At 41.2% G+C, this 27,981-nt stretch overlaps 2 protein-coding genes across 3 annotated transcripts in view; one reads left to right on the top strand and one right to left on the bottom strand.

Annotated features, from left to right (window-relative positions):
* The first annotated feature begins 3,069 nt into the window (after positions 1–3,069).
* Positions 3,070–8,513, top strand: LOC114107297 (splicing factor, proline- and glutamine-rich-like). Its single transcript, XM_071609313.1, has 4 exons — positions 3,070–3,073; positions 3,114–4,820; positions 6,164–6,468; positions 8,056–8,513. The coding sequence occupies exons 1-4, from the start codon at positions 3,070–3,072 to the stop codon at positions 8,224–8,226; spliced, it is 2,187 nt and encodes a 728-aa protein (XP_071465414.1). The 3' UTR covers positions 8,227–8,513.
* Positions 8,514–20,650: 12,137 nt separating this feature from the next.
* Positions 20,651–27,981, bottom strand: part of Trmt9b (tRNA methyltransferase 9B (putative)) — a 59,116-nt gene continuing 51,785 nt past the window's right edge. For both annotated transcript variants that reach the window (XM_071610411.1, XM_027954670.2), the window contains exon 5: positions 20,651–26,386. In XM_071610411.1, the coding sequence (XP_071466512.1) occupies positions 25,353–26,386 (1,034 nt within the window). In that variant the 3' untranslated portion in view covers positions 20,651–25,352. The remainder of the gene's footprint in view (positions 26,387–27,981) is intronic.

Below are 27,981 nucleotides of genomic sequence, written 5' to 3'. Positions count from 1 at the left end.
TTGCTTGATATACATAATAAAAATACAATCCCTTGTGGGTGGAGGACAGGGAAGAATGAAGGAATGTGGTTTGTTTTGGGGGGTGGGCTGTGGGGATGGGAAGGGCAGCAGAATGAGACAGACATTATTACCCTATATACATGTATGATTACACTACTGGAGTGACTCTGCACCATGTACAGCCAGAGGAAGGAGAAGTTGTGCTCCATTTGTGTTCAACATATCAAAATATATGCTACTGTCATGTATAACTAGTTAGAACAAATTTTAAAAAAGAAAAAAAATATAAAATATGTAAAATCTTGAATCCCCATAAAAACTCACCAAAGCAACTATTATCATTGTCCTTTTTGGAGACTGAGGAAGCCAAGGCTTAGAGAGAGCTCGTGATCTTTCCAAGACCACACTGATGGAATTAAGATTTACAATTGCCTAGTTCATGGGACTTCAAAGTGCCCTCTCAGAAAAATCCACATTGCCTCCATTTCTGTGGGCTGTATTCACTCACATCCTCTCAATTTATCAGTTGACTGCCATCATTCAATCATCATCCAACTGGTAGAAACAATTATTATTATTTCTATTTTCAGGGTACCCAGAAATTTTGTTACTATATCAAGTTCACATGAAGAGTGTCAAACATTGCCAGAATCTACAGCCTCTGACTGTGCTCCTGGGCCCAGCTTCTAACTCTGACTCATTATTAGCAGGTGTGCTCGCCTGGCTCCAGGGTGGCCCCACTGAGTTCCTGGATTCATGCTCTTGCTGAGTCCTCTGAGGTGGTACATCAGGGTTGTTCTGTGTTAACAGAGGAACACAGCAGAGGTGGTGAACTGTCACAGTTGAGACTAAGTCACAAAAGGCATCATGGTTTCCATGGTTACTTGCTCACCGAACTTGAATCACTTACTGTGGGGGAAACCAATGGTATGTTGTGAGAAGAAATATGTAAGCAATTCATGCAGAGGTCTACAGTGCTAAGGAACTGAGACCACCAGCTGCCAGCTAAGCTAAGTAATCTTAGAAGCAGTTCCTTCAGCCCAAACAGGCCTGCAGATGCCCGTCGTGCCAATGACATCTTGAAGGCAAACAACCTCTTGGGAGACACTGAGTCAGACCCATCCCACTAAGTAACTTTTAGATTCCTAATCTTTAGACTGTGTGAAGATAGGTATCTGGAGTTTTTAAAGTCACTACGTTTTAAGGGTAATTTGTCATGTAGCAATAAATGTCACTGCTGAAAAATTGTTATATTTTCATATTTGGGTTGAAAAGATAATTTTGTAAATTCAAGAAGATTTTTTTTTTTCATCCTACGATGTTAGTTTGTATCTGGAATGTTCATTCCCCAAGGCCTCATGTGTTGAAGACTTGGTAGCCAGCTGGTGCTAGTATTGAGAGGTGGTGGAACATTTAGGGGGTGGGGTCTAGATGAAAGAGGGGGTCACTTGGGCAGGACTTTGAAGGGTATATTTTGTCCCTGGACCCTTGCTCTTTCACTACTTCCTGGCTGCCATGAAGTGAGCAACTTTGCTCCACCATACCTTCTACCATGATGCACTGCCTCACTTCAGGCTCAAATAACAAAGCCAAGCGGCCAGAGACAGAAACCTCAGAAACTGTGAGCCAAAATAAACCTTTCCTCTTTTAAGTCTTTTATGTCAGGTGTTTTGTCGTTGTGATGGGAAGCTGCCACAACTTGCCTTTATTCTTACTCCTGTTCTTCCACCATAAACCCATAAATTCATTTTCTTTATTATCTAATTTCTTAGTTTAGACACTTATCTACTCAATAACTGTACATATTATAGAGAACTTAGCTATAAACACAACATTCAAAAATTTTATTAAATAGCCAGGCCCAGAGGTACACAGCTAATAATCTCAACTTCTTAGGAGGGTAAGGCAGAGGGATTGCAAATTAGAGGCCAGCCTGGACAACATAGCCAGATCCTGCCTCAAAATAAAAAACTTTAAAAATAAAAGAGCTTCCCTGGGTGCCAGGGCACACACCTGTAATCCCAGCAGCTTGGGAGGCTGAGATAGGAGGATTGTGAATTCAAAGCCAGCCTCAGCAACAGCGAGGCACTAAGCAACTTGTGAGACTCTGTCTCTAAATAAAATACAAAATAAGGCTGGGGATGTGGCTCAGTGGTTGGGTGCCCCTGAGTTCAATCCCTAGTAACCACCCCCCCCAAAAAAAAAAAAAAAAAAAAAAAAAGCATAGGGATGTAGTTCAGTGGTAGAGCACTTTCCTAGCAATGCACAAGGTCCCGAGTTCAACCCAGGACCCTTAGTGGAAACAAACAATGCATAGACCATTAGACCATATTGTTCCTCCAGTGGAACTTATTTCACCTTATTCCTTAGCCCAAACATTACATGCTTTATATCACCAAAACGCCTCTAGTGTGCGCGAAGAATTTCATCTTACTAGGGAACAGGTCGGGACCATAAACAATGTCCCCAATGTGTTATTCCCCGCCTGGTCTTCAACTGGGGTAAATCCTCAGGAGCTTAAATCACATTAGGCAGAGGGATGTTACCCTTTAGAAGTCAATGGCATGCACTTGCATCTATCAACAACTGCTCTCGGTTCATTTTTGCTATGGCACAAATGGGAAAAAGTGCGATCCATGTGATTAGTCACTGCCTGGCCGCTTTGGAGTCAGAGGGAAACCCCAGGACTTCAAAACCGAGGCCTGTGTCATCCGCCATTTTTTTTTTTTTTTTTTTGGTGGTGGGGGGGCTTACGGATGATTGAACTCAGGGGCATCCGAACACTGAGCCATATCCCCAGCCTTATTTTGTATTTTATTTAGAGACAGGGTCTCACAAGTTGCTCAGCGTCTTGCTAAACTGCTGAGGCTGGCTTTGAACTCCCGATCCTCCTGTCTCAGTCTCCAGAGCCGCCATCTTGTGCGAAGCCAGGTAGCCTTCACACGCCGGTAGCGTCTTCCTCGCTTCTGCCCGGACCACCCCTTGGCCGCAGACGTGTCTCGTGATTGGTTCCGGAGTCGCGGGGGTGCCGGTGGCGGTATCCACGATTTCCGCTTTCCGCTAGCCGGCATGGGCTTCCATCAGAACTGCGTCCCCAAGAGCCTGAGCCCGAGCTCGGCCGGGCCGCCCAGGCTGCCCTAAGCCCTTGATCCTGCTGCGGCCCTCGCACCAGCAGCAGCCGCCACAGCGGCCACAGCGGCCACAGCGGCCTCAGCCGCCGCCGCCGCCGCTGCCGCCCCCCTCGCACCAGCAGCCGCGGCCGCCGCCGCTGCAGTATTCGTCCAAGCCGGTGGTCCCTCAGAGGCCCGGCCCCGCTACCATGGTAGGCACTGCGCCGCCGGCTTCCGGCTCGGACCCGTCCGCCATTCCGCGCCCGACCCCGCCGCCCGCAGTCACCTCGGCCCCGCCAGGGGCGTCTCCGTCCGCGCAGCCGACTAGCTACGTCCCCACCACTCCCGCGCCGCCTCCACCCGCGCACAGCCTGGACCCAGGGCCTAAGCAGGGCCCAGGCTCCAAAGGCCCCATAGGCGGCAAGCAGCCTGGAGAGCTGAAGTCTGGCGTCCGCTGGGACCTGAACGCTCCTGGTGGCCACTCCCAGCCACTGCAGGAAGGAGGCGGGGAGCCTTACCACCAGGAGCCCCGCCAGGGTCCCTCGCCCGGCGGCCACGGCGAGGAGAAGATGACTCTCCTGAGGAGGCCTGGAGAGAAAACTTACACACAGCGTTGCCAGTTGTTTGTTGGGAAACTACCTTATGATGTCACAGAGGATGAATTAAAAAGACTATTTGCAAAATACGGAGAACCAAGAAACATTTTTGTCCATCAATACAAAGGATATGGACTTATTAGACTTGAAACTAAAGCCTTGGCTCAACTTGCCAAAGCTGAACTTGATGATACGTGCGTGAGAGGCAGTAAGATTCAGATTCGCTTCGCCAGACGTAATAATGCCTTCTCTGTTCGTAATCTTTCACCTTATGTTACCAATGAACTGTTGGAAGAAGCTTTTAGCCAGTTTGGTCCTGTTGAAAGTGCTGTTGTAATTGTGGATGGTCGTGGAAGATCTACAGGGAAAGGCATTGTTGAATTTGAAACTCTCAAAGCCAAAATGAAAGCATACCAACGGTGCTCTCAAGGTGTTTTCCTACTGACGACAACTCCTCGTCCAGTTATTGTGGAACCTCTTGAACAATTCAATGATGAAGATGGTTATCCTGAAAAATTGGCTGAGAGGAATTCAAAGTATCAAAAGGCGAGAAAAAAGCCACCTCGTTTTGCTGAGTGTGGCACATTTGAGTATGAATATTCTCAGAGGTGGAAGTTCTTGTATGAAATGGAAAAAGAGCAAAGGGAACAAGTTGAAAAAAACATAAACGATGCAAAAAGGCAGTTGGAAAGAGAAATAGAAGATGCCTACCAGGCAAATCTTTTGCGCCAAGGTCTGATGACACAGACGGGAGAAATAAGAGGTGGGGAAGAACTTCACGATCAAAAGCAACGGAGACAAGAGGAGGAACAGCATAGAAGAGAGGAAGAGATAATCTACCAATGTGAAATGGAAGAAATGAGACACCAAGGAGAAGAAAGTTATAGCCAGATGGACTACGAGGATCCAAGTGAAAGAGACTTGAGAACAGGTCGGGGAGGAGCCACGAACATGGGAGCTCACTATGGTTCAGGAGGCCAGAAATGTTCACCTGTAGGTGGTGGCAGTCGCAGTAGCGGCTTAGGTTATGAAGCTAATCCTGGAGTTCCACCAGCAACCATGAGTGATTCCACCATGGGAAACTACAGGTGTACTGAGCCCTTTGGGCAGGCAGGTGAGGGGCCTGAGCGTGGACAGGGTCCTAGAGGAAGGGGCCCTGGGACTCCAGCAGAATATGGTAGAGGGAGAGAACACTATGAAGGCCCAAACCAAAAAATTCCGATTTTAGATGTGATATCTAGGCTTACATTCCAGTTTGGTTTTGTCTTTTTTTGTTTAGATACCACTTTTAAATTCTTGCATTTTAATAAGAAAGCTCCCTTTTTATGGATGTTAACAGTTTATTGACTTAATATTTGTACATGGTCTGTTTGGGCAGGTAAAATTATGTAATGCAGTGTTTGAAATAGGAGAAAAAAGTTTTTTTTACTTCCTTTTTCTTTTCTCTCTCTTATTTTTTACTATGTGATGTCCCTCAAGTTAATGGCAGTGTACCTTGTGCCACCGAATTTCCAAAGTATACCAATTTTTTTTTTCTGTGCTTCAAATAAATAGAAAAATAGTTTGCCATTCATGCTTCTGTGCACTTTAGGGTAAGTATTCCATTTTGGAAGCATGAGAGTGTTGAGGCCTTTGAATGACAGGCATATGCCATTTCTGGGAAATGTAAATGGGGGCTAAATATTGCTTTCTACAAGTAACTGCCCTCTTGTTTTAAAAAGAAGAAATTCAGATTGAAGTAGTTCACAGTTTGCTTGGCATTATAGGAAGCAAGCTCGTGCTAAGTATTTTTAAATGGTTATGTAAGCAAAGCTGAACTGTAAATCTACATTTAGGAATATATATTAAATTATGGAATGGGTGTGAAAGTTGGTCAGGGAGAAGGTGGGTTTGGTTAATGGATCTGTTATGGCCCTATGGTCTATCCTTTCCTTGAAAGTTTTTGAGAAAAGTAGAAAGATCATTTTTTTGCATTTCCCCTATTCTTGCTTTTAAAAGAACCACAAATCCCAAGCCCTACAGATGGCTTGTTTTGAACTTTTACATTTGAATTAAAGATTGTTAAACATTGGGAGCGGGGAGAATTTAAAACAGATAATGGTCTGGCTTAAGCCAGTTCTTTCAACACTTCTGTGCTTCCTATCAGGAATGCTATATAATACCAAGGACAAGCAATAGTAGAATTTGCCTATAGAACACTAAAGATTCAACTTCAAAAACAAAAAGGGTGAGATAGTTACCACCCATCCCCATAGAACCAATTACATCATGCTCTTTTTACCTTAAATTTTTAAAATTGTAATGAGCAGGGCTGCACCACATGCAGCCAAGAGGCATCCAATCTCTGGCCCTGTTTGTTTAGCAGGAACAGTATGGTGGAAGGCTTGCAATCGGGGAAATGGAATGTGCTGGATCCAGTAATAAGGTGGGTAAGAGATAATGTTTGTGTCTTTCCAGAAGGTGCTGAGACACTGACTTGGGGACCTGAGAAAGCGGTGTGTCATGATGGATCCATTAGTGGGACTCAAACCCCAGTTGAAACGATTGCAGGTCAATCCACAAGTGGTGGTGCTGCACAAATCACTGTCTGCCATTTCCACAAGAGAAAAAGGTACAGGAAAAGGAAGCGAATTCCATATCTCCCAACTTGGACTCAGATGGAGGGGCTGATAAGGGAATCTCGGAATACGATTGAGAGTCAAGGAAACTCTGTGACGCCAGCTACCATGTTTATGACAATGCTGGCCATTGTAAGTTGCCAGGTACGTATGGTGGCAGGAGAGACTTACTAGACATATTTTCCAGACCCTCCTGTTACTAATCCTACCTCCTTGGTAGGAGGGTCTATTCCAGTGTTCACAAATCACTCTGCCATGGTGAGTGGTCAATCTGACTGCCATCTTACTCCCTCTCATTACTTTAATTATACTTATTCTTGGGTACAGTGCTGAGGCCCCTATTTACCTGTCTATTTGCCAGAAAACTGGGTGCTTACAAGTGTCCAAGAAAAATAAGACATTTTTGTTGCCAGTGTTTCTGGTCCTTTGGAAAATATATACAAACCATCACTAAAGTAGCGTTTTCTAAATCCAGTTGTGAGAACCTTGCCAAACACCCTCCAATTCCTTATTGCCTTAATTCCACCACCTTAGAACTAGGGTTTTTCCCCCAATGGCTTGATTGTGCTAACCTAGTCCCTGTGAGACATAATATTTCCCACTCTGAGTCATATGTCCTGGACTGGTCTCTTAGGCTTGATCCAGCGCATCCTCATCATGAGTTCATGCCTCCTGGAGGGCTTGTTAGTAATATTTAGACCACAAGTTCAGGAGGCACACAGAGAGACTTATGTCATCTTTTGGCTGCTTTGGATTTTTGTCAGCATCTCTAGTCAATCATTAACATCTAGCCAGTGGTTGTACCATTAGCCCATGATATGGTTTTCATGTGTGTACAGTCTATGTATTATTAACAGGAAATGTTAATATCACCAAAATAGACAGGAAACATTCTGTGCAGTGTACTAATTATAATCTCACTATTTGTGTAACTAGGCATAACAAAGATCAAGATATTCTGGTTTTATACCAGTCTTCCTTTCTTATGCTTCCCACTGACATTGCTGGTGACTGGTATCCAGATGCAGGGCTGCAAGTTCTTCAAGAATTTCATGATGGGGATATAGCTCAGCCCGTAGAGTGCTTGCCTTGCATGCACAAGGCCTGGGGTTCAATCCCCAGCACCACCACAAACAAACAAACAAACAAAAACTTCTTAATTGGTTAACTCAGTCATGTTGTGCAGCAGGACTTATAATCTTTGGTATCATTATCCCAATTACTATAATTACTTCTGCAATCACTGCCTCTGTCACCTGGTGGGGGCATCCAGATGGCCCATTTTGTCAACAATTGAGCTCTCCAAGGTCAGGAGGAAATTGATAATAAACTTGAAGCTAAGTTGAATGCCTTAGAGGCTACTGTAGTGGGCATGGGTGATCAGATACAAAGTCTTAAGGTCAGGCAACAATTAAGATGCCAGGTCACTTATCAGTTTATTTGTGTTACACCTTTTTCCATGCAGTAGTTCCCAGTGGGATTGGGAAAAGTTAAAGATGCATCTGTTTGAAATTTGGAATCATGACAATGTTAGTTTAGATCTTTTGCAGCTGCACCACTACATTCAAGTGATACACGAAAGCTAGATTCCCATGTTATCTCCTACTAGTTTTGCAGAAAAGCTTTTGGATGACTTAAATGGTTTCAATCTTTGGAATATGCTAGAACATACTACATAGTATTTCATAGGACTTGTTTTCTTGCTCTTAATTCTGTGTTATTTTCTCACAGTCAGCTGCAAAGTCGTTGGATCCCAGTTCCAATTCAGAAGATATACATCGGTTTTGGTTGAAAAATAAAGAAGAGGAAGATGAGGAGAGTGAATATGCCCCAGATGATCCTGCTGTGTTGGCAAAAGCCAAGCTTGGGGAACATTCCTTGCCAGAAGATGAGAATATATGAACAGCCTTGACACTCAGCTCTGATGCCAACAGTTAGCAGGTGTTCCAGTATAATGGGTTTTCTGGGTACAGCAGGATAGCTGTACCCAGAGATGTTCTGAATACTGTAACTTTTTAGTGCACAAAGAAGCCTGTTGATAACTCACAGGTCTTGAACAATTTGCAGAGCTTCTGTAGTTAAACTTCCTGAACTTGAAACTCTATGTAATAAACATGTGGAGCTAGTTCTGGCCCACTGTTCCTCCATCAGAGGACAGTGTCCCACCTGGCCCCAGCTTTACTTAAAAATGTCTCTGTGTTTTTATTAATCTCCTGTCACCCGTCCTCGTGATCTTTTGTTGTTGCTGCATAGATCGTGGCACACAGACATATCTTTTGGTGGCTTTTATCTCATCTACACTAGCCCTGGAATTTCTGGGTCATAGCACACTATTGCAGATTGCTCTTTGTCCCTTTCTAGGTCCTTTGCCATGTGACTTTGTAGTGTCTGCCATTACAGGAGATGCACGTTTTTCCATCTTGTTCCACATTTGCAACAACTTTGTGGTTATAATGCTTTTTAATTTGAGACATTCTTGGGTATTTTATTATCTAATTTTTACCCATGTTTTCTGTTTGAAAACTCTTAAGCCATTATGGAATGAAAGACCATATGAACACTGAAGGGATGGAAACAGACTCAAACTAATCTATCCAAACCAGTATTATGTATACACCATGCTTATAAATCAACAATTTATACTGACATGGAGCAACCCAGTACAAATAATAAATCTCTAAATATATAACAGAATATACAAAATAGTCCTTAACCTTTAGTTCATGTTTTACATTCCATTCTCAAAACTGCAGAGCCATCTGCAGAGATAAATGTTTTTCTAGGGCTGAGTTGTCCTCAGCTCCTGGTGTGAGTAGGATGTGGAGAAAGGGTGAGTGAGGGCAGGAGGTGCTTGAGCACAGGACTGTTCCTCTCCTGATGTTGGAAATGTCTTTCCTTGGGCCCTGGAGCTCTCTGGCCCCTATGTCTCTTTGCTGTTCTTCCTCTCTTGCCTCCAGTTCCAGTTTTCATTCATTGAATTTTGTTGTTCTGATGTTCTGGGTGTGAGTCTATGCTGTGCATTTAGGATTGGGGCAGCAGAGTTGTTGGGACAATGTTGAGCCTGGAAGGAGGAAGAAAGAATGTCAAAAGAAGCCACTCGTGGTTTGATCTTAGGGTGGAGCAGCTACAAAGCAATTCGACTTTTCTTCCTGCCAACACTTATTGCTTCTTTGTGATGTAGGATATAAAGATATCTCTTTATTCATTCAGACTTGCTTTCAAGGACTGCCTTATAGTTATTTTTATTTTGGTTTAGGCAAGGCCTCTAAAACTTTGGGCACAATGTGTGTGTGTGTGTGTGTGTATGTGTATGTGTGTGTACCCAGAATGGGTCAATAGCACAGCATGGGGAGAAATTTGGTGTACACATAAATAATTGCAATATTTTGTGCTGAAAGTGTTAGCTGCCCCCTGTCAAATATGCCCATTAACAAGGCTGTATATTTAGGGAGAACATCATTTCTCAGTATTCCCTCAAAAGAAGAAATTTCTATGACCAGAGCTGGGTGATTTTCAGGAGAGTTTTGCAAGAAGAAATTGGGATTGGGCAGAATTTGCTTTAATAGCTTTGACTCCACAGGCACAGTGAAATAAGGGTCTTGAAGCCAGTGATGATGCATAAACCATGAGTGTAGAGATTACTCTGTTTTGTTTAGTTGGTTTTCCTCTAGGACCATATATTACTTGGAGCAAGCAGCAAGGCTATTTTTGTTTCGTCATAATATTATTTAACCTAGCCTATGTTTAGGTTAAATTGTTTTGGTTTTAGTTGCTGGGTTCTATAAAAGTGGGATTATAAAGAAGGGAGGAATTAATTCTTTGAAGGGGAAGGTCATAAGGAAATTCTCAGAATTGGGGGCTGGGGATATACCTCAGTTGGTAGGGTGTTTTCCTCCAATGCACAAGGCCCTGGGTTCAATCCCCAGCACCACAAAAATAAAAAAACATGGAGTCACTTGTGTCAACAAACAAACAGTAAATAAGTAAATCCAGGAGGTTATGAAGGAAGGGTTGTCATGCACAATGTCCTGATAACAACTATCCAAAAAGACTATTACAGCCTTGCATAAAAGCCACTGTGTGTACACACACACACACACCTTCTGTAAGCACAACTACCTAGTAACTATCTGTCTAACCTTGGACAGGCACCACCTTTGCTTTTCATCCTAGTGGCCAAAGAGCATTATTTCAAAATATCTTATGTATCCCTCCTCATTTTGCTTTTTTAAAAATATTTTTTAGTTGTAGTTGGACATAATACTTTTATTTTATTTATTTGTCTTTATGTGTTGCTGAGGATTGAACCCAGGGCCTCGCAAGTGCTAGGCGAGTGCTCTACTGCTGAGCCACTACCCCAGCCCCCTCATTTTGCTTTTAAGAACTTCTTGCACAATATCTTTAAATGTCTCATGGCCTACAATGGCATGTGTATTTCCTTTGCATTGCCATTCTGTTCCCAAATAAAGGTAGAGAATCTCTGATTCAGTTTAACAGGAGTGAAGAGAGTGATATTGGGAAAGGCCTAACAGAACAGAGTTATCTGAGCCAGGGATTAAAGCACAAATCCAGAGATGCAAGCCAGGAAAGAATCAAGTGTTTCTTGGGGCAGACTTCCTGGGGATCTGTAGTTCTGAGTTCCCAAGTAAGGTTGATACTACTGGTCTATGGACTGCACTTTGAATAGTGGGTCCTAGACCAAATAGAATGTTTTCAAAACCTTGGCATGAATTGATGGTGTGTCTTCAGGGGATACTGGCATGTTTGTGTAGCTGGATTGTCAAGTGTGTGATGAGAGGGTGTGTGTGGTAAGGCATGAGGAAAAAAGAGCAGCCCCACTGCAGAAGGCTTGAGTGCCCAAAGAGGAGTTGGGACTTGGCTCTGTAAGTTAAGCGTTCCTGGCATGACGGCACATTAGAATCCACTAGGACGCAGAAGATCTGACTTGGTGGATTCCAAGTGGATCTTGTTCATTGGTGTGTATTAAAAGCTCTGAGAATATTCCTTTTCTTGGGTCACACTTCTTTTTGTTTGTGATTGACACATAAAACTACATACTTTGGGATAGCGAGGAGTTTGGGGTTCTTTGTCTCATGAATTTGAAGAATGAAATCCATAAACACAAGGTTGAGAGCAAAGTAACAGACTTTATTAGAGTAAATAAAAGAAAGCAGAGCTCCCAGAGGGGAGGGGTCCCAAGAGAGGGATAGTGTGAGTGGCTCTTGTCTAGGGTTTATATTGATCTACAAGGTTAAGACAGCAGCTGCCTACTCAATCCTGGGTAAGGCGCCTGCTCAGTGTCCTCGGAGCTCTTCACATTCTTTTTGGTCTAGTCCAGTTTCTGAGCCCCATTTTTGGTGGGGATCTGTGTACCAGGAGAAGGTGTCTCACTCTCAGTTACCTCTCCATCGACCTGACCTTGATGAGGCTTGGCTTGTGTCTGTAATTTCTCAGCCCAGCTATACAAACCTGACCTTAAAGGAATCCACGTTTCCTGCCTGTCCATTTTAACCCTTTCTCTTCTCTTGCCTCAGTGAGATACATACATTGGGTAATAATCAAATCTGTCACTTGGCCAGTTCTTGTCCTATTTGCCTCTTAAAATGAAATATCTATATAGCGTATTACATTGAACCACATGCCAGGGGACCTAGGCAGCTGTTTCCTGAGGTTTTGAATCTTCAGTGTAGGATCTATCTCATGTGATTGGTCCACAACTGTGATCACTAATCTGAATTAGAAATTTTGATCACTAATCTGTACAGAAATTGTACAGATGAGAAAACTGAGGCTCAGGAGGTTCAAGCAATTTGGTTAAGCCATGATGAAAAGAATCCAGAATGTTTGGAAGCAGAAGTATTTGAAATTTCAGAATTTTTTCAGATTTTGAAATATTTGAATACACATGAGATATCTTGGAATGGGGCCCAAGTTTAATCATGAAAGTCATTTATATTTTGTATACATTTTATATATATATTGCCTGAAGGTAATTTTACACAATAGTTCAAATAATTTTATGCATGAAACAAAGATTCATGGTATGGGATTTTCATCTTGGGGTGTCATGTCAGTACTCAACTAGTTAACTCCCTCCTGCTGCATGTTCACCATATTCTAGTTTCTCAGTTGTACCAGGGATTTTTCTCTGCAGATCAGACAGTCTGGAGGAATCACTCTCAGTTGTCAGGGAAAGACACCTTTAAAATCTGAAAACTAAGACCACACTTGACTGGGTTGACCTGGTATTATGGTTTGGATCTGGAATGTCCCCCAAAACTCATATATTGAAGACTTGATCCCCACTGCAGCCATATCCAGGGGGTGGGGCTTTGGGAGAAGTGATTGGCTCTCGAGCAGTATAACCTTATCAGTGGATTAATCCATTTGATGCATTAATAATTTGAAAGAACTACTGGGAGTAGGTGGAAACTGTAGGTAGGTGGAACATGGATGGAGGAAATAGGACCCTGGGGATGTGCCCCTGGGGACTATATCCTGTCCTGAGCACCCCCCTCACACACACACTGCTTCTCAGCTGCCATGAAATGAGTAGCTTTCCTCCTCCACACCTTCCTGCCATTATGTTCTGCCTCTCTTCATGCTCAAAGAAATGGAGCCAGTTGACCATAGACTGAAACCTTGGACCAAAATAAACCTTTAAGTTGTGTCAGTTGTTATGGTCACAGTGACAAAATACTAACACCTGGAAAAGGGATGAGCAGGGCCATCAGGAAGAGATGACGAAAGGTTGAAGAGACACCACCAAGCTCCTCCACCCCACCATCCCAGCCCAGTTGGCCTGAGAACATCATCATATCCCAGAGCCAACTTTCACCCATCAAGTACTTCACGTGAGTGATCACCATAGTTCAAGCACTGTTCAGGTGGGGATGGAGCAGTGAATAAGAAAAACTCCAAATCTCTGTCCTCAGGAAGCCCTTTATCTTGAGGGGGGAGCAGAAGATAACATTTATGAATAAAATATACAGTGCTTAGAGAAGAGACAGAAAAGGGAAGCTTGGAAGTGAATAGGTGGTGTGTTGGGGGCAGTGAGGAGGGATGTAACATGCATTTTTAGAAGGGTTTGTCAGGGGAGACCACTTGAGAATAAGGTATTCCAAGCCAATGCTAGAAGGAAGTAAAGGGAACATTTCTTATACTTCAGGGTAAATCATTCACAGTAGAGAAAACAGAATACTAAGTCCCCAAGGTCTACAATGTTTGAGGAATAGAAGGAGACAGAAGTCTAGAGCTGAGAAAATGAGAGAAATAGATTAAGAGGTGAGATCAGAGTCATGGGGCCAGAGCTGTGGGTCCTGGAAGGCCGTGGCCAGCTTTCTTCTCCTGACTTCAGGTCATGCTGTCCAGCATCCTGAGCTGATGGCCGCCATCTGACCCTTCCTAGGTGGACAGCCCCTTTCATGGACCAGGACACATGTAAGGCACAGGGAAGGATTATGGGAGAGTAGACATCTGGCTGGATTTTGGGTCTAGGGGGCAGAGCCTGAAGACCTCTCAGTGAGGCTGGTCCCACAGATTCAGTCATTTCCCCCTCTTACTTTGCTAAACTCTGCATGTAGTATTTTTAAATTGTTAAAACCCTCCACGTTTCAATAGTTGATAGTTTTTATTACTTTAATGTCATAATAGCAGCTAATGCTCATGTTGTCATTTATCACTTCTGAACATATTAATATTCTCAGAGTTTCCTTCATTTTTCCTCCATTGATAATATTTATTTCTACTCTTAAGTGAATTCTGCCTCTAAAATAACTCCTGGGTCTGAAATGGTATGCACTGGAAGATGTAATAACTTGCTTTGGCAGTCTCTTGTTCTATGCACAACTAGATCTGTCTGAATTGCTACCTGGTTACCAGCTCATTGGTTATCAGGTGTTTGAAAGATCAATTTGATTGTATTCAACCTTATTGCTTCTGGAACAGCATTTAAGTTGCTCTGGCCCTGGGCTTTAATTCTCCAGAAGAGGGCAGCCTGGCTCTACATTTCTTCTGAAGACCTTTCCTGCAATGGGTTTCTTCTCTGTCAAACTTTGTTTAAGAGCATCTCAGTCTCCTGGGCAGCCAGGTGGGAATTTAGGAGCAATTGTTTCTTTTTTCCTCTCCCCTGACTCTAACCAGATTCTAGTTCATTTCCTTTTCATTCTGGATGTATGCCTCCCCTGCTGCTGACTCTCAAATCTCAGACCCCCCACCCCTCCTACCCCCCACCTGTTCTTTTCTCCAGAGGAATGTGCTCACAAATCCTCAAAGCCTCTCTAGTAATCAAAGAAATAAATACGTATATTAGGCTAACGTCTCAACTCTTAATCCCTTAGCATGGCATTCAAGACCCACAAGAGTCAAAATGCAACCTACTTCTCCAGTTTTTCCACCTCTTACTGCCTTCTCATGTGTAGAACTAAGGTTTCATGGGAATGCATCTTAGTGCAGAGCTGAACACCTTCATTTTCCACTGATCCGGCCTTGGCCTGTAACCTAACCAACCTCTGAATCCCAGTTTCCATCTAGAGGTGGAGCCCACTGATACCAACCTACCCTCCAGGTTGATGTAACAAATAAATGATGAACATTCTTGGTATGTAGTGCACACATGATAAATGCTACCTTCGTTGTTATCATCATCACCTCCCTTTCCTGGCTTCTGTTGTCAAATTCCCTGCCTTCCTTAGCCACTGACATTCTGTCTCCAAAGGTAAGCCTTGTGTCACCTCCTTTAAACTCCTCTCCCCCTGTGGGTCCATGGCTCCCTCTGTCTTCCTCTGGGCACCACTGTGTTCTAAGAACAACAATAAGCTCTTCCTTCACCCATATGTCCTGAGTCCTCCCTTCTACACCAGTGCTATGCCAGCCACTGAGGGACACTGCTGTGAAAGAGGCAAACGGGTCCCTGCCCATGAGACTTGTATACTCTGGAGGAAAAAAGATACACTAAAGAAATAAATGTGTGGGCTGGGATTGTGGCTCAGTGGTAGAGCACTTACCTAGCATGTGTGAGGCACAGGGTTCGATCCTTAGCACCACTTAAAAAAAATAAAATAAAGCTTTGTGTCCAACTACAACTAAAACGAACATTTTAAAAAAAGAAGTAAATGTGTGTGATGAATTTCAAAAGGAACACTAGACTGGTGACTCTGGGACACAGTAGGAACATAACTTAGTGTCTGGTCTGGGTTCGAGACTGGAACACCAACATCCTATCTGAAAAAGGCATGTGGAAGTAGAGATGGAAACATAATTAAGTCAGGCCAAGTGGAGAGTAAGAGAATATTCCAGAAAGAAATGTGCATATCTTGTCTATCCCGACACGTTTTAATTTTCCAGGAACAGGGACTCAGCCTTATTTCCAGTAAGTCTCCAATAGAGCCTAGAAAGCCCCTTGTCCATGGGAACTGTTCAAAAATTATCAAAAATATAAAGAAATGTAGAATGAAATCACATCTTTAAAACAATAGGGAAACAAGCTCTTTTTTGTCCCCATATTTTCTGTATCTTCCTCAGGGTGGTTACACACATTTTGGAAAAAAAAATAAAAACTAATAGTTCTGCATAGATCACTTCCCTTTGAGGCTGAGGTCTCACAAGATAGAATGAGTGAGGGTCATTTCCTCACTGGGGTCATTTCCTTATTTCCTCTGCCTATGTCCGGCTGTTCAAGTCACTTCAGTCCTTATACTGAAGGTCCTTTCTTAGTAAAACAGCAGTGTGGTCTTGGATTGGGACCCCCTACCAATCAGCTTCACGTGGGGGTTTCACGGTCCTTTTTGGGTTCAACGACATTTGTTTTGATGAGAGACTTTCAGTTGCCTCTAATGAGGATGACCACAGGCTTCCAACCATCTTGCCTCCATCTGGGAGGGGGGACAGCTCTACTCACTTCATGGCAAACCTGAACACAGGAATCTTTGCCACCATGGAGGCCGGGCTCATGCTCCATTGGTCACAAGGACCATTCCTAATCAGGTTCCTTCTTCCTCAGGGGGCCCAGGCTCACTGCCCCAGCTGACTTCTTGCTAGTATGGCTTCTCCAACCTTCTTTCATTATAGCAGTCTCCATGAGCAAGCCCTTTGGGAACCCTGGCCTCTCAAAGACATGAGTGGAGTTGACTTCATGGTGTCCGTTGGCACTCCTCTGCATTAAGACAGCTCAAAATTGTCTTGATGAAGGCCTAACTACCCTGATATTCCAGTGGGGAAATGTGAGGAAGTAAAGGATTTCCCTTTCTATCTCAACTTATGCTCTTCATTTTATACTTAGTCAATTTCTATGATCTTTTACTTTTTAAGAGAAAGAAAAAAGCAGTAACAGACACTCAAATATTGGTCATGGCTGGTTTTCATTTTTACCCTTCAACAACGAACTCTGAGGACCCAAGCATACATCATTAGTTTTCATCAGTATGCAAATGAAAATCTCAAACACATGCTGGGCTCAGTGGTGCACGCCTGTAATCCCAGCGGCTCAGGAGGCTGAGGCAGGGGGATCGCAAGTTCAAAGCCAGCCTCAGCAATGGCAAGGTACTAAGCAACTTAGTGAGACCATGTCTATAAATAAAATACAAAATAGGGCTGGGGATATGGCTCAGTGGTTGAGTGCCCCTGAGTTCAATCCCCAGTACCGAAAAAAAAAAAAAAAAAAAAACCCACACACACACACAAAAAAAAAAACCTGAAAACTCATTCCAGGCGGAGACAGGAAAGGTAAACCAGAGTGACCAGAGGGGTAAGCTTGAGGACTGTAAGTTAACGAACTTGGGACCTTGCCCTCTTGACCTGCTGATCCAGGGAACAGATTTCCAATGCCAAAGTGGGAGCTCCTGGAGTGAGATGGTATCTTAGGGTGGTTTTGATTTGCATTTTTCTGACTGCTAGAGATGGTGAGCATTTTTTCATGTACTTGTTGACTGATTGTATGTCCTCCTCCGAGAAGTGTCTGTTCAGGTCCTTGGCCCATTTGTTGATTGGGTTATTTGTTTTCTTATTGTTTAATTTTTTGAGTTCTTTGTATACTCTGGATATTAGGGCTCTATCTGAAGTGTGAGGAGTAAAAATTTGTTCCCAGGATGTAAGCTCCCTATTTACCTCTCTTATTGTTTCTCTTGCTGAGAAAAAAACTTTTTAGTTTGAGTAAGTCCCATTTGTTGATTCTTGTTTTTAACTCTTGTGCTATGGGTGTCCTATTAAGGAATTTGGAGCCCGACCCCACAATATGTAGATCGGAGCCAACTTTTTCTTCTGTCAGACGCAGAGTCTCTGTTTTGTGCACAATTCATAATAGCTAGACTGTGGAACCAACCTAGATGCCCTTCAATAGATGAATGGATTAAAAAATGTGGCATTTATACACAATGGAGTATTACTCAGCACTAAAAAATGACAACATCATGGCATTTGCAGGGAAATGGATGGCATTAGAGCAGATTATGCTAAGTGAAGCCAGCCAATCCCTAAAAAACAAATGCCAAATGTCTTCTTTGATATAAAAAGGGCAACTAAGAACAGAGCAGGGAGGAAGAGCATGAGAAGAAGATCACCCATTAAACAGGGATGAGAGGGGGAAGGGAAAGGGAGAGAGAAGGGAAATTGCATGGAAATGGAAGGAGACCCTCAGGGTTATACAAAATTACATATAAGAGGAAGTGAGGGGAAAGGGGAAAAAAAAACAAGTGAGAGAAATGAATTACAGTAGATGGGGTAGAGAGAGAAGATGGCAGGGGAGGGGAGGGGGGAGAGTAGAAATAGGAAAGGCAGCAGAATACAACAGACACTAATATGGCAGTATGTAAAAACGTGGATGTGTAACTGATGTGATTCTACAATCTGTATATGGGGTAAAAATGGGAGTTCATAATACGCTTGAATCAAATGTATGAAATATGATATGTCAAGAACTTTGTAATGTTTTGAACAACCAATTAAAAAAAAGTGGGAGCTCCTTTTCCCCACATGTTAAAAGCAGGCTGGGAGTCACTGGTGGGTGGGGAGCCTCTTTATAATGCATTTAGAGAAGGCCCTTTAAAGTGGGAAATGTTAGATTGTTCATGGAGGTCAGGACAAGGAGTGAGAGAGAGGAGAAAGAATCAAGGTAGAAAGGTGACTGGAGCCGGCATGGCTTTGGTCAGTTCTCTCTTTAAAAACAAAAACTGGAGAGATTTAGGGGGAAATGTAGGAGGATGCAGGAAGGGTCCTTGCTCAAAGTGAATGTGGCAAGACTGTTGTAAAGGAGCCTAAATGCAAAGGGCTGTCAGATGGTGAAGAAGAAAATCACTGTGGAGCTGTCAGACCAGGGGCGTGTCCCTGAAATGGGACCTGGACTGGGGATGGAGAGTGACAAAGATCTGAATGAAGGCTGCAGCCACCTGAAAGAATTCAATGTGATGTGGTGAGCAGCACCACAGAAGGGAGATCACAAGTCTGGTTCTTGGCTTGGCAGGTTGCTCGCTCTTGGAATCAGTGGCTCCTGAGGCCTCTGACAGTTTCCCGTGTACTGGTGTGCAAACACCTCCCTGTTGTCTTCTGTGCCCTGCCCCTGGGGACAGGAAGGGAATGAAGTGTACAGTAGAAAGCTGGTCCTGAAGCTGACACTTTCCTTCTGGTTTCTTTTTTTGTGGTTGTTTTTGGACACAATATCTTCATTTTATTTATTTATTTTTATGTGGTGTTGAGGATTGAACCCAGGGCTGCACACGTGTGAGGCGAGCGCTCTACCGCTGAGCCCCAGCCCCAGCCCATTTTCCTTCTGATTTCTAACAGTATCGGAGCCCAGCGAGGTGGCACAGGCTTGTAATCCCAGCAGTTTGGGAGCCTGAGGCAGGAGAATCGTGAGTTCAAAGCCAGCCTCAGCAAAAACGTGGTGCTAAGCAACTTAGTGAGACCCTGTCTCTAAATAAAATACAAAATAGGGTTGGGGATGTGGCTCAGTGGTCGAGTGCCCCCAAGTTCAATCCTCAGTACCAAAAAACAAAACAAAGCAAAACAAAAAACAGTGAGGAGACTTTACAATTTACGTAATTTTGAAGCTGAATTGATACTTAAGACATTTACTGGAAGATGAGCACAACGATGGCTTCTAAAGATAATAACTTGTGGTGTTTGTAAACCAGGAGACTCATGTCCAAGAGAACAAAGCACATGACTGAGGTCTCCTTGATTCTTGACAAAAGATCAGAGCAGAGTGTTACTTTTCATTCATTATCATTTTAGTCTCTCAGGCAGACACTGGAAGGGCCAAACCAATCCTCTGAGAAGATGGAGTCAATTCTGACTTCCCAGGTGAGGAGCTGTCAGGCTACAGGATGCCAGGGCACCATCTGCTACTAGATTGCACCCCCTTTGAGCTGTGCTATAGCCACAGCAGTCCCCAACACAAATCCCTCTCTCTGCTGGCAATGATCTGACAACCTACAGATGGAGCACGTCAGAGGCACTTACATTGTAAGCAACATTAAAAAAAAATGACATTCTTTCAATATTTGTATCATATTTTCATACACAGCCACTGTGGTGTAGTCTAATACATTTTTATTGATCTTTAAATATGTCCTTTCTAAGTCAATAATATTTTATTAACCCTTTAATCTATCGTTAAGTGGTTAACTTGGTTTCCTTTAGACAAAGATAACAGAATTCCAATGTGAGCATCCCTGGTCCTGTTGAAGTGTTATGAGAGTTGGCTGTTTGACTCAAATGACACCTGTCCTGTCATACTCGAGAGTGAAGGAAAGGACAATTCTGTTCATCTGGAGATATTTTTTAAAAGTACACCGACACATAACTTAAATAAGCAACCTAATACATATTATAAACATACAAATTATGCCATTTTAAATAATATTTAATATAAAACGTGTCTGTAGTTGGCTAATTCAAACAAAATATCTTCAAGTAATTACAGGAGTCAAGATGGTCTATATCAATTTGTGCTTTAGAACTATTGCTAGCTTCCTCTGGGAAAAGCTGAAGTAACCATATATTGTAGGAAAAAAGGTTTTTGCACATTTGACACAAGTACACATGTCAACACCAGAAGAGACATAATAACATCTAACAATCCTCTTTAAATTTTCCTGAAGCAAAAAAAAAAAATTTTCTATTCCATGAAATACATTTCTGTGGTAATTATTAATTTAATGCTTTTGCAAGTATACAAGAGAGCTCTACTTTTTCCTTGGTCGAATGACAGCAAACATATGTCTACATCTAGGAATATATATATATATATATATATATATATATATATATATATATATATGTATACATATTTACATACATACATATTTAAGAACATCTAAAGAAAATGGGACAGTCTCATACACATATTCAGAGTGTCACAGATATTCCACTTAGGTCCACATTAGTGAGCTTTATGTATTGCCAGTGTTCTATATGAATAGAGTAGAAAAGCAAACCTTCGCTAATGGAACTCCTCTCTATCCATTCATAGAAAATCTAGGTGGAAGTGGTATGATTAGCTCCCATAAGGAAAATGCCTGTCCTTCTCACCAAATTTCTCCTGGGTAAACATAAATGTAATTTGTTCTGGGAATTCAACATTCAGTTACACTGGCTACAGATGAATTGCAGTGACTCACTGTTTTTCCTGTGTGAAGGTAATATCCATAGAAAAAGAAATGTTCCAAGTGGAGAAAATACAGCTTCATGTAGATTAATTAATGAATTTCTCTGGGGTAAGCTTTACTTTTTTCCAACTTCAGTTGAAAGAAAAACAACTATGTATTTGTCTCAGATCCCTGAGACATATTATAGGACAGCTCCGATCCTTCCCAGATAAAGTGACTCATTATCTGTGCATAATCAATTGGGGAAAACATGTATTATCAAGAGGGGATAGAATATGGGGTATAAGTGAAATGATTCACATTCCTATTGTGTCACATTCACATACCATGGGTTCCCTGGTGAATCCAAAACTGTACAATTCAGTCGGTATTTTCTCTTTGATTATCTTAGGTTTCTGTTCGTGCTCTCATGCCAAATACATTCTATTTTCATTACAATTTTAATCTTTGGCTGATGAGAGTTCTTTTTAAATGTTCCCATTCCAGTTTTATACATAACCGAGGTTGCAAATGGAATTTATAATAACAAAACAGGAATTATAAATCTGAGCTAAGGTCGAGATGAGGGAAATTAAGCATTCCAATCTGGGGCCCACTAAAGCTTCTATAATTCTCTTCTATTCCCTTGCTTTGTCATCTGTTGGATGGGTGTGCAATAACAGTTCTCTCTTATGTCGCTTAATGGAAGGAAACCCATTTCATGCATTCGTTTTTTGGAGAAGGCTTACAATTATAGTATTTTAAATTTGAATGTATACCTAGGGGTGGGGCAATTACTTGTTGTTATGTAATTTCTAATGATAGCATTGTTTAAAATTGCAGATTACAGAATAGGAAACACAGGTGCAATTTCAGAAGGCTAAAAAATAAGTCAGAGCTGAAATATGAAGGGCCTGAATGCCATCCAAAAGAATTTGCATTTTACTCTATAGGACCCATTATTTGGTGAAATTATTTTCACAGAGCATTTGTGCTAGAGGATGTTATTATGCTCAAGGCAAGCTCAGTTAAATACATTTGGGTTTACTTATAATAGGCCTTAAATATGCTTATGTGCATTGTGATTCTACAAGAGGGGGTTTTTATTCTTTTTCTCAAACTAAAGAATGTCACATGGTAATAGACATACATCAAATGTGAAAAATGTTCCAGTTTGACATGACAATGTTGGAGATGAAGAAAAGCTAGCTGTTATTATTATTTCAAAATTTTCTATGTAACAGGAAAGGAAAAATGAGGCTTGCCCTAACTTGTTCTTCCTAGGCTAAAACTGGTCCTTCTTTCCCTCTTACTCCCAAACTGAGCATTCCCAGCTCATTTTTAAGGGGTTCCCTCCCCCCCACCAATTTCAACTGTTGAGTTAGACTTTCTGTTCTCTAACCAAATATATACATATACACACATATGTGTGTGTGTGTGTGCGCGCGCGTGTGTGTGTATACACTCATGTGTATATATATATCTACCTGTGCATTCTTTTTTTTTGGCGGCCAATAATAAACAAGTACATTCATGTTCCTGGCTAATTTATACTTTGACTATTTCCTCTCTGGATTACCTCCAGTTTTTGCCCATTCAATCGAAGGTTAGTTTACATATAGAGGAACTCTTGGTATCTAGAATTAGGGAGGAAATAGAAAGGAAAACTGAAATACTGACACTATTCTGCATAGGAATGTGTGATGAGAAAAGGAGACCAAGACAATATAACGGGTCCAAAATATTTGTCTGGTTAGTTTGTTAGTTACCTGTTCCATGCTGGTGTTATTTCATTGTTCTGCCAACAACCACAACCCAATAATTTAGGAAGGCTGTTTGTATGGCTTCCAGTATAATGTTGTTTTGGGTGTATACTGTGGTCATGTCAATGCATTTTCCTCTCAAATTATTTGGATGTTTACAGAAAATTCCTCAAATAGCTCAGTGGGCATCAGTGAGCCAGAAAAGTTATTTAAAAGCCTCTCCAATAATCCTGCAAACTCTCCCTTCTATGTGAGATAGTGGGGTTCCACACTGATGCCAGCAAGTAAAAGAGAAGGAAGCAGAAGGACATTCTTTGATCCAGTGTTAACAATGAAGAGAATTTTAAAAGTTCTTCAGCTAGATCAGTAAAATCTAGAATCAAGCCAGTGGAGGCTGACCAAACACTTACAAATACGTTGTCTACATTTGTACTTATTTATGACTTGCATTTCCTTTTGAGGACAATTCTAAAGATGAACAAGATTTTTACATGGTCAGGATATTTACATTAGTTTGGCTCTTTAATGGCCTCCCATTGCCCCTCCCCTCCAATCCAAAGGCAAAAGCTGAATTTAAGGGTTTTTCATATGGATATCCCAAAGACAGCTTATCAGCCACAGGTTAAATACTTATGCACAAATGATTTTTGATGCATAGATTTCTTGTACTCTACAGATGAAGAGCAAAACTATTGCTATTATCAGTGGATTTTATTTACAGCTCTGTCAAAATTATGTGAAAATAATTATCTCCCAAGAATCATTCTAGACATCTTTCTATACAAATTGGAGTGTGTGTGTGTGTGTGTGTGTGTGTGTGTGTGTGTGTGTGAGAGAGAGAGAGAGAGAGAGAGAGAGAGAGAGAGAGAGAGAGAGATTGGTCATACAGATTAGCTCAAAAGCTATTCTGGCAAGTCTGATAAACTAAACTGCATGTAATGACCTTTAAATAGTAGGCTACTACCCAGAAAGAGATGACTTCAAGCTCAAATTTCTCATAGCAAGGCTTGGATTAAAGATGTGACAACAGACTTCAGAGAGAGGAAAAATCCATTCATCATAAAAAGGCCATTAAGCTCCAGTTGTAAGAACATCTTTGACTCAGAATCTTTTATTTCCACCAAGAAAACCACTTATGCTCATGGTTTAATATCCTAATTTGAAAAATGGAAGACACACTAAATTAAATTTTAATTTATACTGCACTTCTATGTCTGCTTTCTTTGTTTCTCTAATGCAAAACATGCACCAAATGATACAAATCATATGTATCATTTCCATCAGAGAATCTCACCCACTAAAACAGTGATGACACAATCTTATTTTGAAGCCAAAAGATAGAAATATTAATAATTTGCAGATGCACTTTGAAAATAATCCTTGAAATTTCTTCAAAACAACATCATTTTAGGTTACAGCACAATAGCTGATGGAAAAGAGAACTCCAAAACAAATGATATTCACGAGTGTTTCAGTTAATTTTTTAGTGGGAAAATAACACAAAATTGGATTTTCACGCAGGATTACAGTGGTCCTAGAAATAAAATGGTTTTTCAATTTCTCCTCATTAAGGAAGTGAGACCATATTCCTGGGTCAATTTGTTTGTGTTTGTCCTGTCTCTAGTTCAGTCTTGATTATCTTTATGTCTCAGAATCCATGACATGGATTTAAAAATCTTTTTTATTTTCTTTGGGTGGTTCTGGGAATTGAACCCAGGGCCTCATGCATGCTAGGCAAATGTTCTACGATGATCTACATCCTCTAGCTCTCCAAGGTTAAATTAAATAGATGCAGTGATCCCACAATACCCAGACTATTCATTTCTCTGTAAAGTGGAAGAAATTCAACCTTTAGTAATAGGAGTTAGTTCTACCTAAAATCACTAATATAACTAATAGAATGTGGTCATCTTCAATAAGATCAATGCCCAGATCTTGTTTTTTAAAAATCCAACAACATATCCCAGTTATAACCCCCAACCAAGGCCAAATATCCAGCAACTTCGCAATCTATTTGTCCTCAGAGCTAAAATAAAACAGTGCTTCAGCTAGTCTCTCCTAGTTTCACTTCAAAAGAAAAGGAAGTTTCCTTTTGAAAAGAGTCCCTATAACACCACCTGTTTCTTTTTTCCTTGTCTCTCAATTTTCTGAAGACTTTAAGTAGAAGTCAGGCCTTGACAATAAAATATCCCATCATGTATCAATATTCTGTTCATCTGAGAAACACAATAGGTTTCCTTGTTATCTTACACATAGAGCTAAATTATTACCTGAGAACCAGAATTTACCCCCTTACTTTATAAAAATACTGTTTTAAAGGGTTACTTAACAGCAGAATCTTTTAAAATCAATATGTAATACTGAAAACTAATATACATATATTTTCATAAGAATTTCATTGTTGGGGGGGAAAATAAAATCTAAACTGTACTGAAGTGCATCATCTATTGCTTCTTCAGATCTTTTTATATACACTTAAGCACAAATATACTGTGTGAAATGCTTTAGGTGCAAGGTGTTGTGCTTACCCAAAGATTTAAAAGATTATCAGTTCCTAGTATTTATGGAGCAAAGCATATGTGGGTTTATAAATAATAAAATTAGATGCAAATTTAGGTAACCATTCATAACTTAGTGAAAAGATCGTGGTTCATCTTTTGGAGAAGTTGTCTCTGAAACAATCCAACTAATCACAACTTTCCTTTTTCTCTGCAATAATACACCAGTTGCCATGATCATTTCCGGAGCTCAGAATACGGAGCTCGGTCACATTCTCCTGCAGCAGGTCACAGAGCTCACCTTCACGAAACACATGGTAGTAGCGCATGAAGGCTCTGGAATCCAAAATGTCAGGCTGTTGTTCTTGGACAGAAATTGTGTCATCTGGGTTGGAATCTGTAGAGTCGATGGTAGAAATCCTTCTCAATATTTTACTGGCAGAAGGGTTGCCTTCCTCTAAGCTACCTGCAGTCACATGATTCTCATTGGTATTGGTGCTGTCCCGAAGGCTCCCCTCTCCATTTCTCTGATTTTCTCCTTGATGGTCTCCATTTAAGTGCTTTGAAGTACCTGAAGCTCTCAGCCACTCCAAGTGTTTTTGAGAAGTTTCTACAAACACTTCCTCATCGAAGCTTGATGCTTTCGTTGAAAATGGCTCTTGGTGATCCAAGTCTAAACTGGAATGTCGAGAAGGCTGGATGGATACAGGGCTATTGGCCCAAACTTCTGTGGTTTTCAAGGGTCTCACTTTTTCAATTTGCTTCCGCAGAGTGGACTCATCCAAAGATCTGGAGAAAAACCACGAACGAAAAGATCTTCCTAATGTGTTATAGATGCCATTTTCTTCCTCACCTTCCTTTGAAGTGTTTCCACAACAGGTCCTAGCCATAACAGGTTCATAGTCCACGCTGTGGGACCGTTTGGAATCACATCGCTCTTTAAAACAAATGGAACAGCCATACTCAGGGCAAGCGGGGTGGTAGGGATGGCTTGTTTCTGGATGTCCACACTGCCTCTTTCTCCCGGACTGGCTGGATTCTGAGAAGGGCTGGGAACAGAAGGCCCTGTTCCAAGGAACAAGCACATCTTGCTTCTCAAAATGTCGGTTCTTTTGTTCCATTGCCCAAACATAAATCATCATCTGTCCTCTGGGAACTAAAACCCTGGCCATTTCTTTTATTGCTTGGATTCTTCTTTGTTTTGTAGAAAAATGGTGTATAACTGAAAAAGAGAAAACTAGATCTCAATGTGTGTATACACACATAAACACACACACTTAACATACATACATAATATGTTTGCACATAACAATGATGAAATTTTGACATATAGTAAAACCTCCTTCTTTCCTACATGGGAGGAGAGATGGAAGAAATAGCATAGGTTTTGGGAGATATAATTTTTGCTTTGGCTTCTGTACTTTTAGGCAGCTAATCTTGGGCCAGTTATTTAAGTACAATCGATTTTAAGTTTCTTAAATCATAACAAGAAGCCTAGAATAAATAACCTCTGAGATCCCATTCCAAAATCCTGTGAATTTTGTTAACCAGAGGGTCAGGTCTGAATTACTAAAATTGTAAGGAATACTAAGTTAGGTAAGTGTTTTCTGGTAGGATTTTATAAAATGACTCACTGCTTTAATGAATGATTGTACTTCTATAGCAATAAAAAAATTAACATCACTAATTATTAGTGTCAATAAAATTAATAAAGCAAACAAAAATCAAGAAAAATGTTAAAGATTGCTTTTCTGTCTAAATAATATCAAAGATACGTCAGCCTACCACAAATCCAAATGATTACATGTTTTTTAAAATGCTAATATGCTATTGTGTGTAGTTAAACAAATAAATTTGTAGATTATCATTTTGCTTCCAATCCCTTCAAAATGAGCCTCAAGCAAAACTGCCTTTATCTAGGCTTATTTTTATCCAAAATATGTAGAAAGTGTTAGTCTGTTAGTTCTTGGAGGAATCTAATCACAGTATTGTGTCAAGAGAAAACATCAAATTATTTTTCTAAATACAAGTGCACTATATATCTCAGTGAGAAAAGGAGTCCCAAGCAAAGCTGGGAGACTCTGGCTCCCATATGAGCAGTAAGGGCAGAGAGTGGCTAACACCACTGCTCTAAAGCTCACCATAATCTTGTTGTTAGTAGTGATTTTAGGTATATTAATGTCTGCAGTTTACCTGCCACAGAGATATATTAAGTATCTAAAATGAGACTCATGTGTAGATAAAACCGTTAAAGGCAGTTCATGCAAGAGGCAAACTGTATTAATAGCCATCAGATTTTTATTCCAATCAAGAGCATACAAACCCTCCTATCTTTACCATGCAGCAGTGTGAGAAAGCTAGAGGTGTGAGGGTTAGATGTGTTGAAGAACAAGACACCAGCATATTCCAACCTAGATCTATCAAGAGCTAGCCTTGTGATCTTTGACCAAGCACTCTGTTTTACTAGGCCTTAGTCTTCTTTTCCCAGTCCCCAGAGAGAGGGCCCTTTATGGACCCTCAAATGCTTCATTTGAAAGCATATGTTTCTAGAAGTAGTTCTTTGATCATTGAGCTACAAGGAGGCCTAGGGGTCAGAACTGAGAAAGACGCAATGCATTGCTGATGTTTATATCTTATCTACCACTGTTCAGGGCTGTTGACCTCTCCCATAACCTGTGCCTGATGCACTCTAAAATTTATACGGGTACTTTTTTTTTTTTCAAATTTTAATTTGTTATATATGACAACAGAATGCTTTACAATTCATATTACACATATAGAGCACAATTTTTCAGATCTCTGGTTGTACACTATGAG

The sequence above is a fragment of the Marmota flaviventris genome, chromosome 3, assembly GCF_047511675.1.
Source record: "Marmota flaviventris isolate mMarFla1 chromosome 3, mMarFla1.hap1, whole genome shotgun sequence".
Taxonomy (NCBI): domain Eukaryota; kingdom Metazoa; phylum Chordata; class Mammalia; order Rodentia; family Sciuridae; genus Marmota; species Marmota flaviventris.
This window is presented reverse-complemented; position numbering and strand designations above follow the sequence as displayed.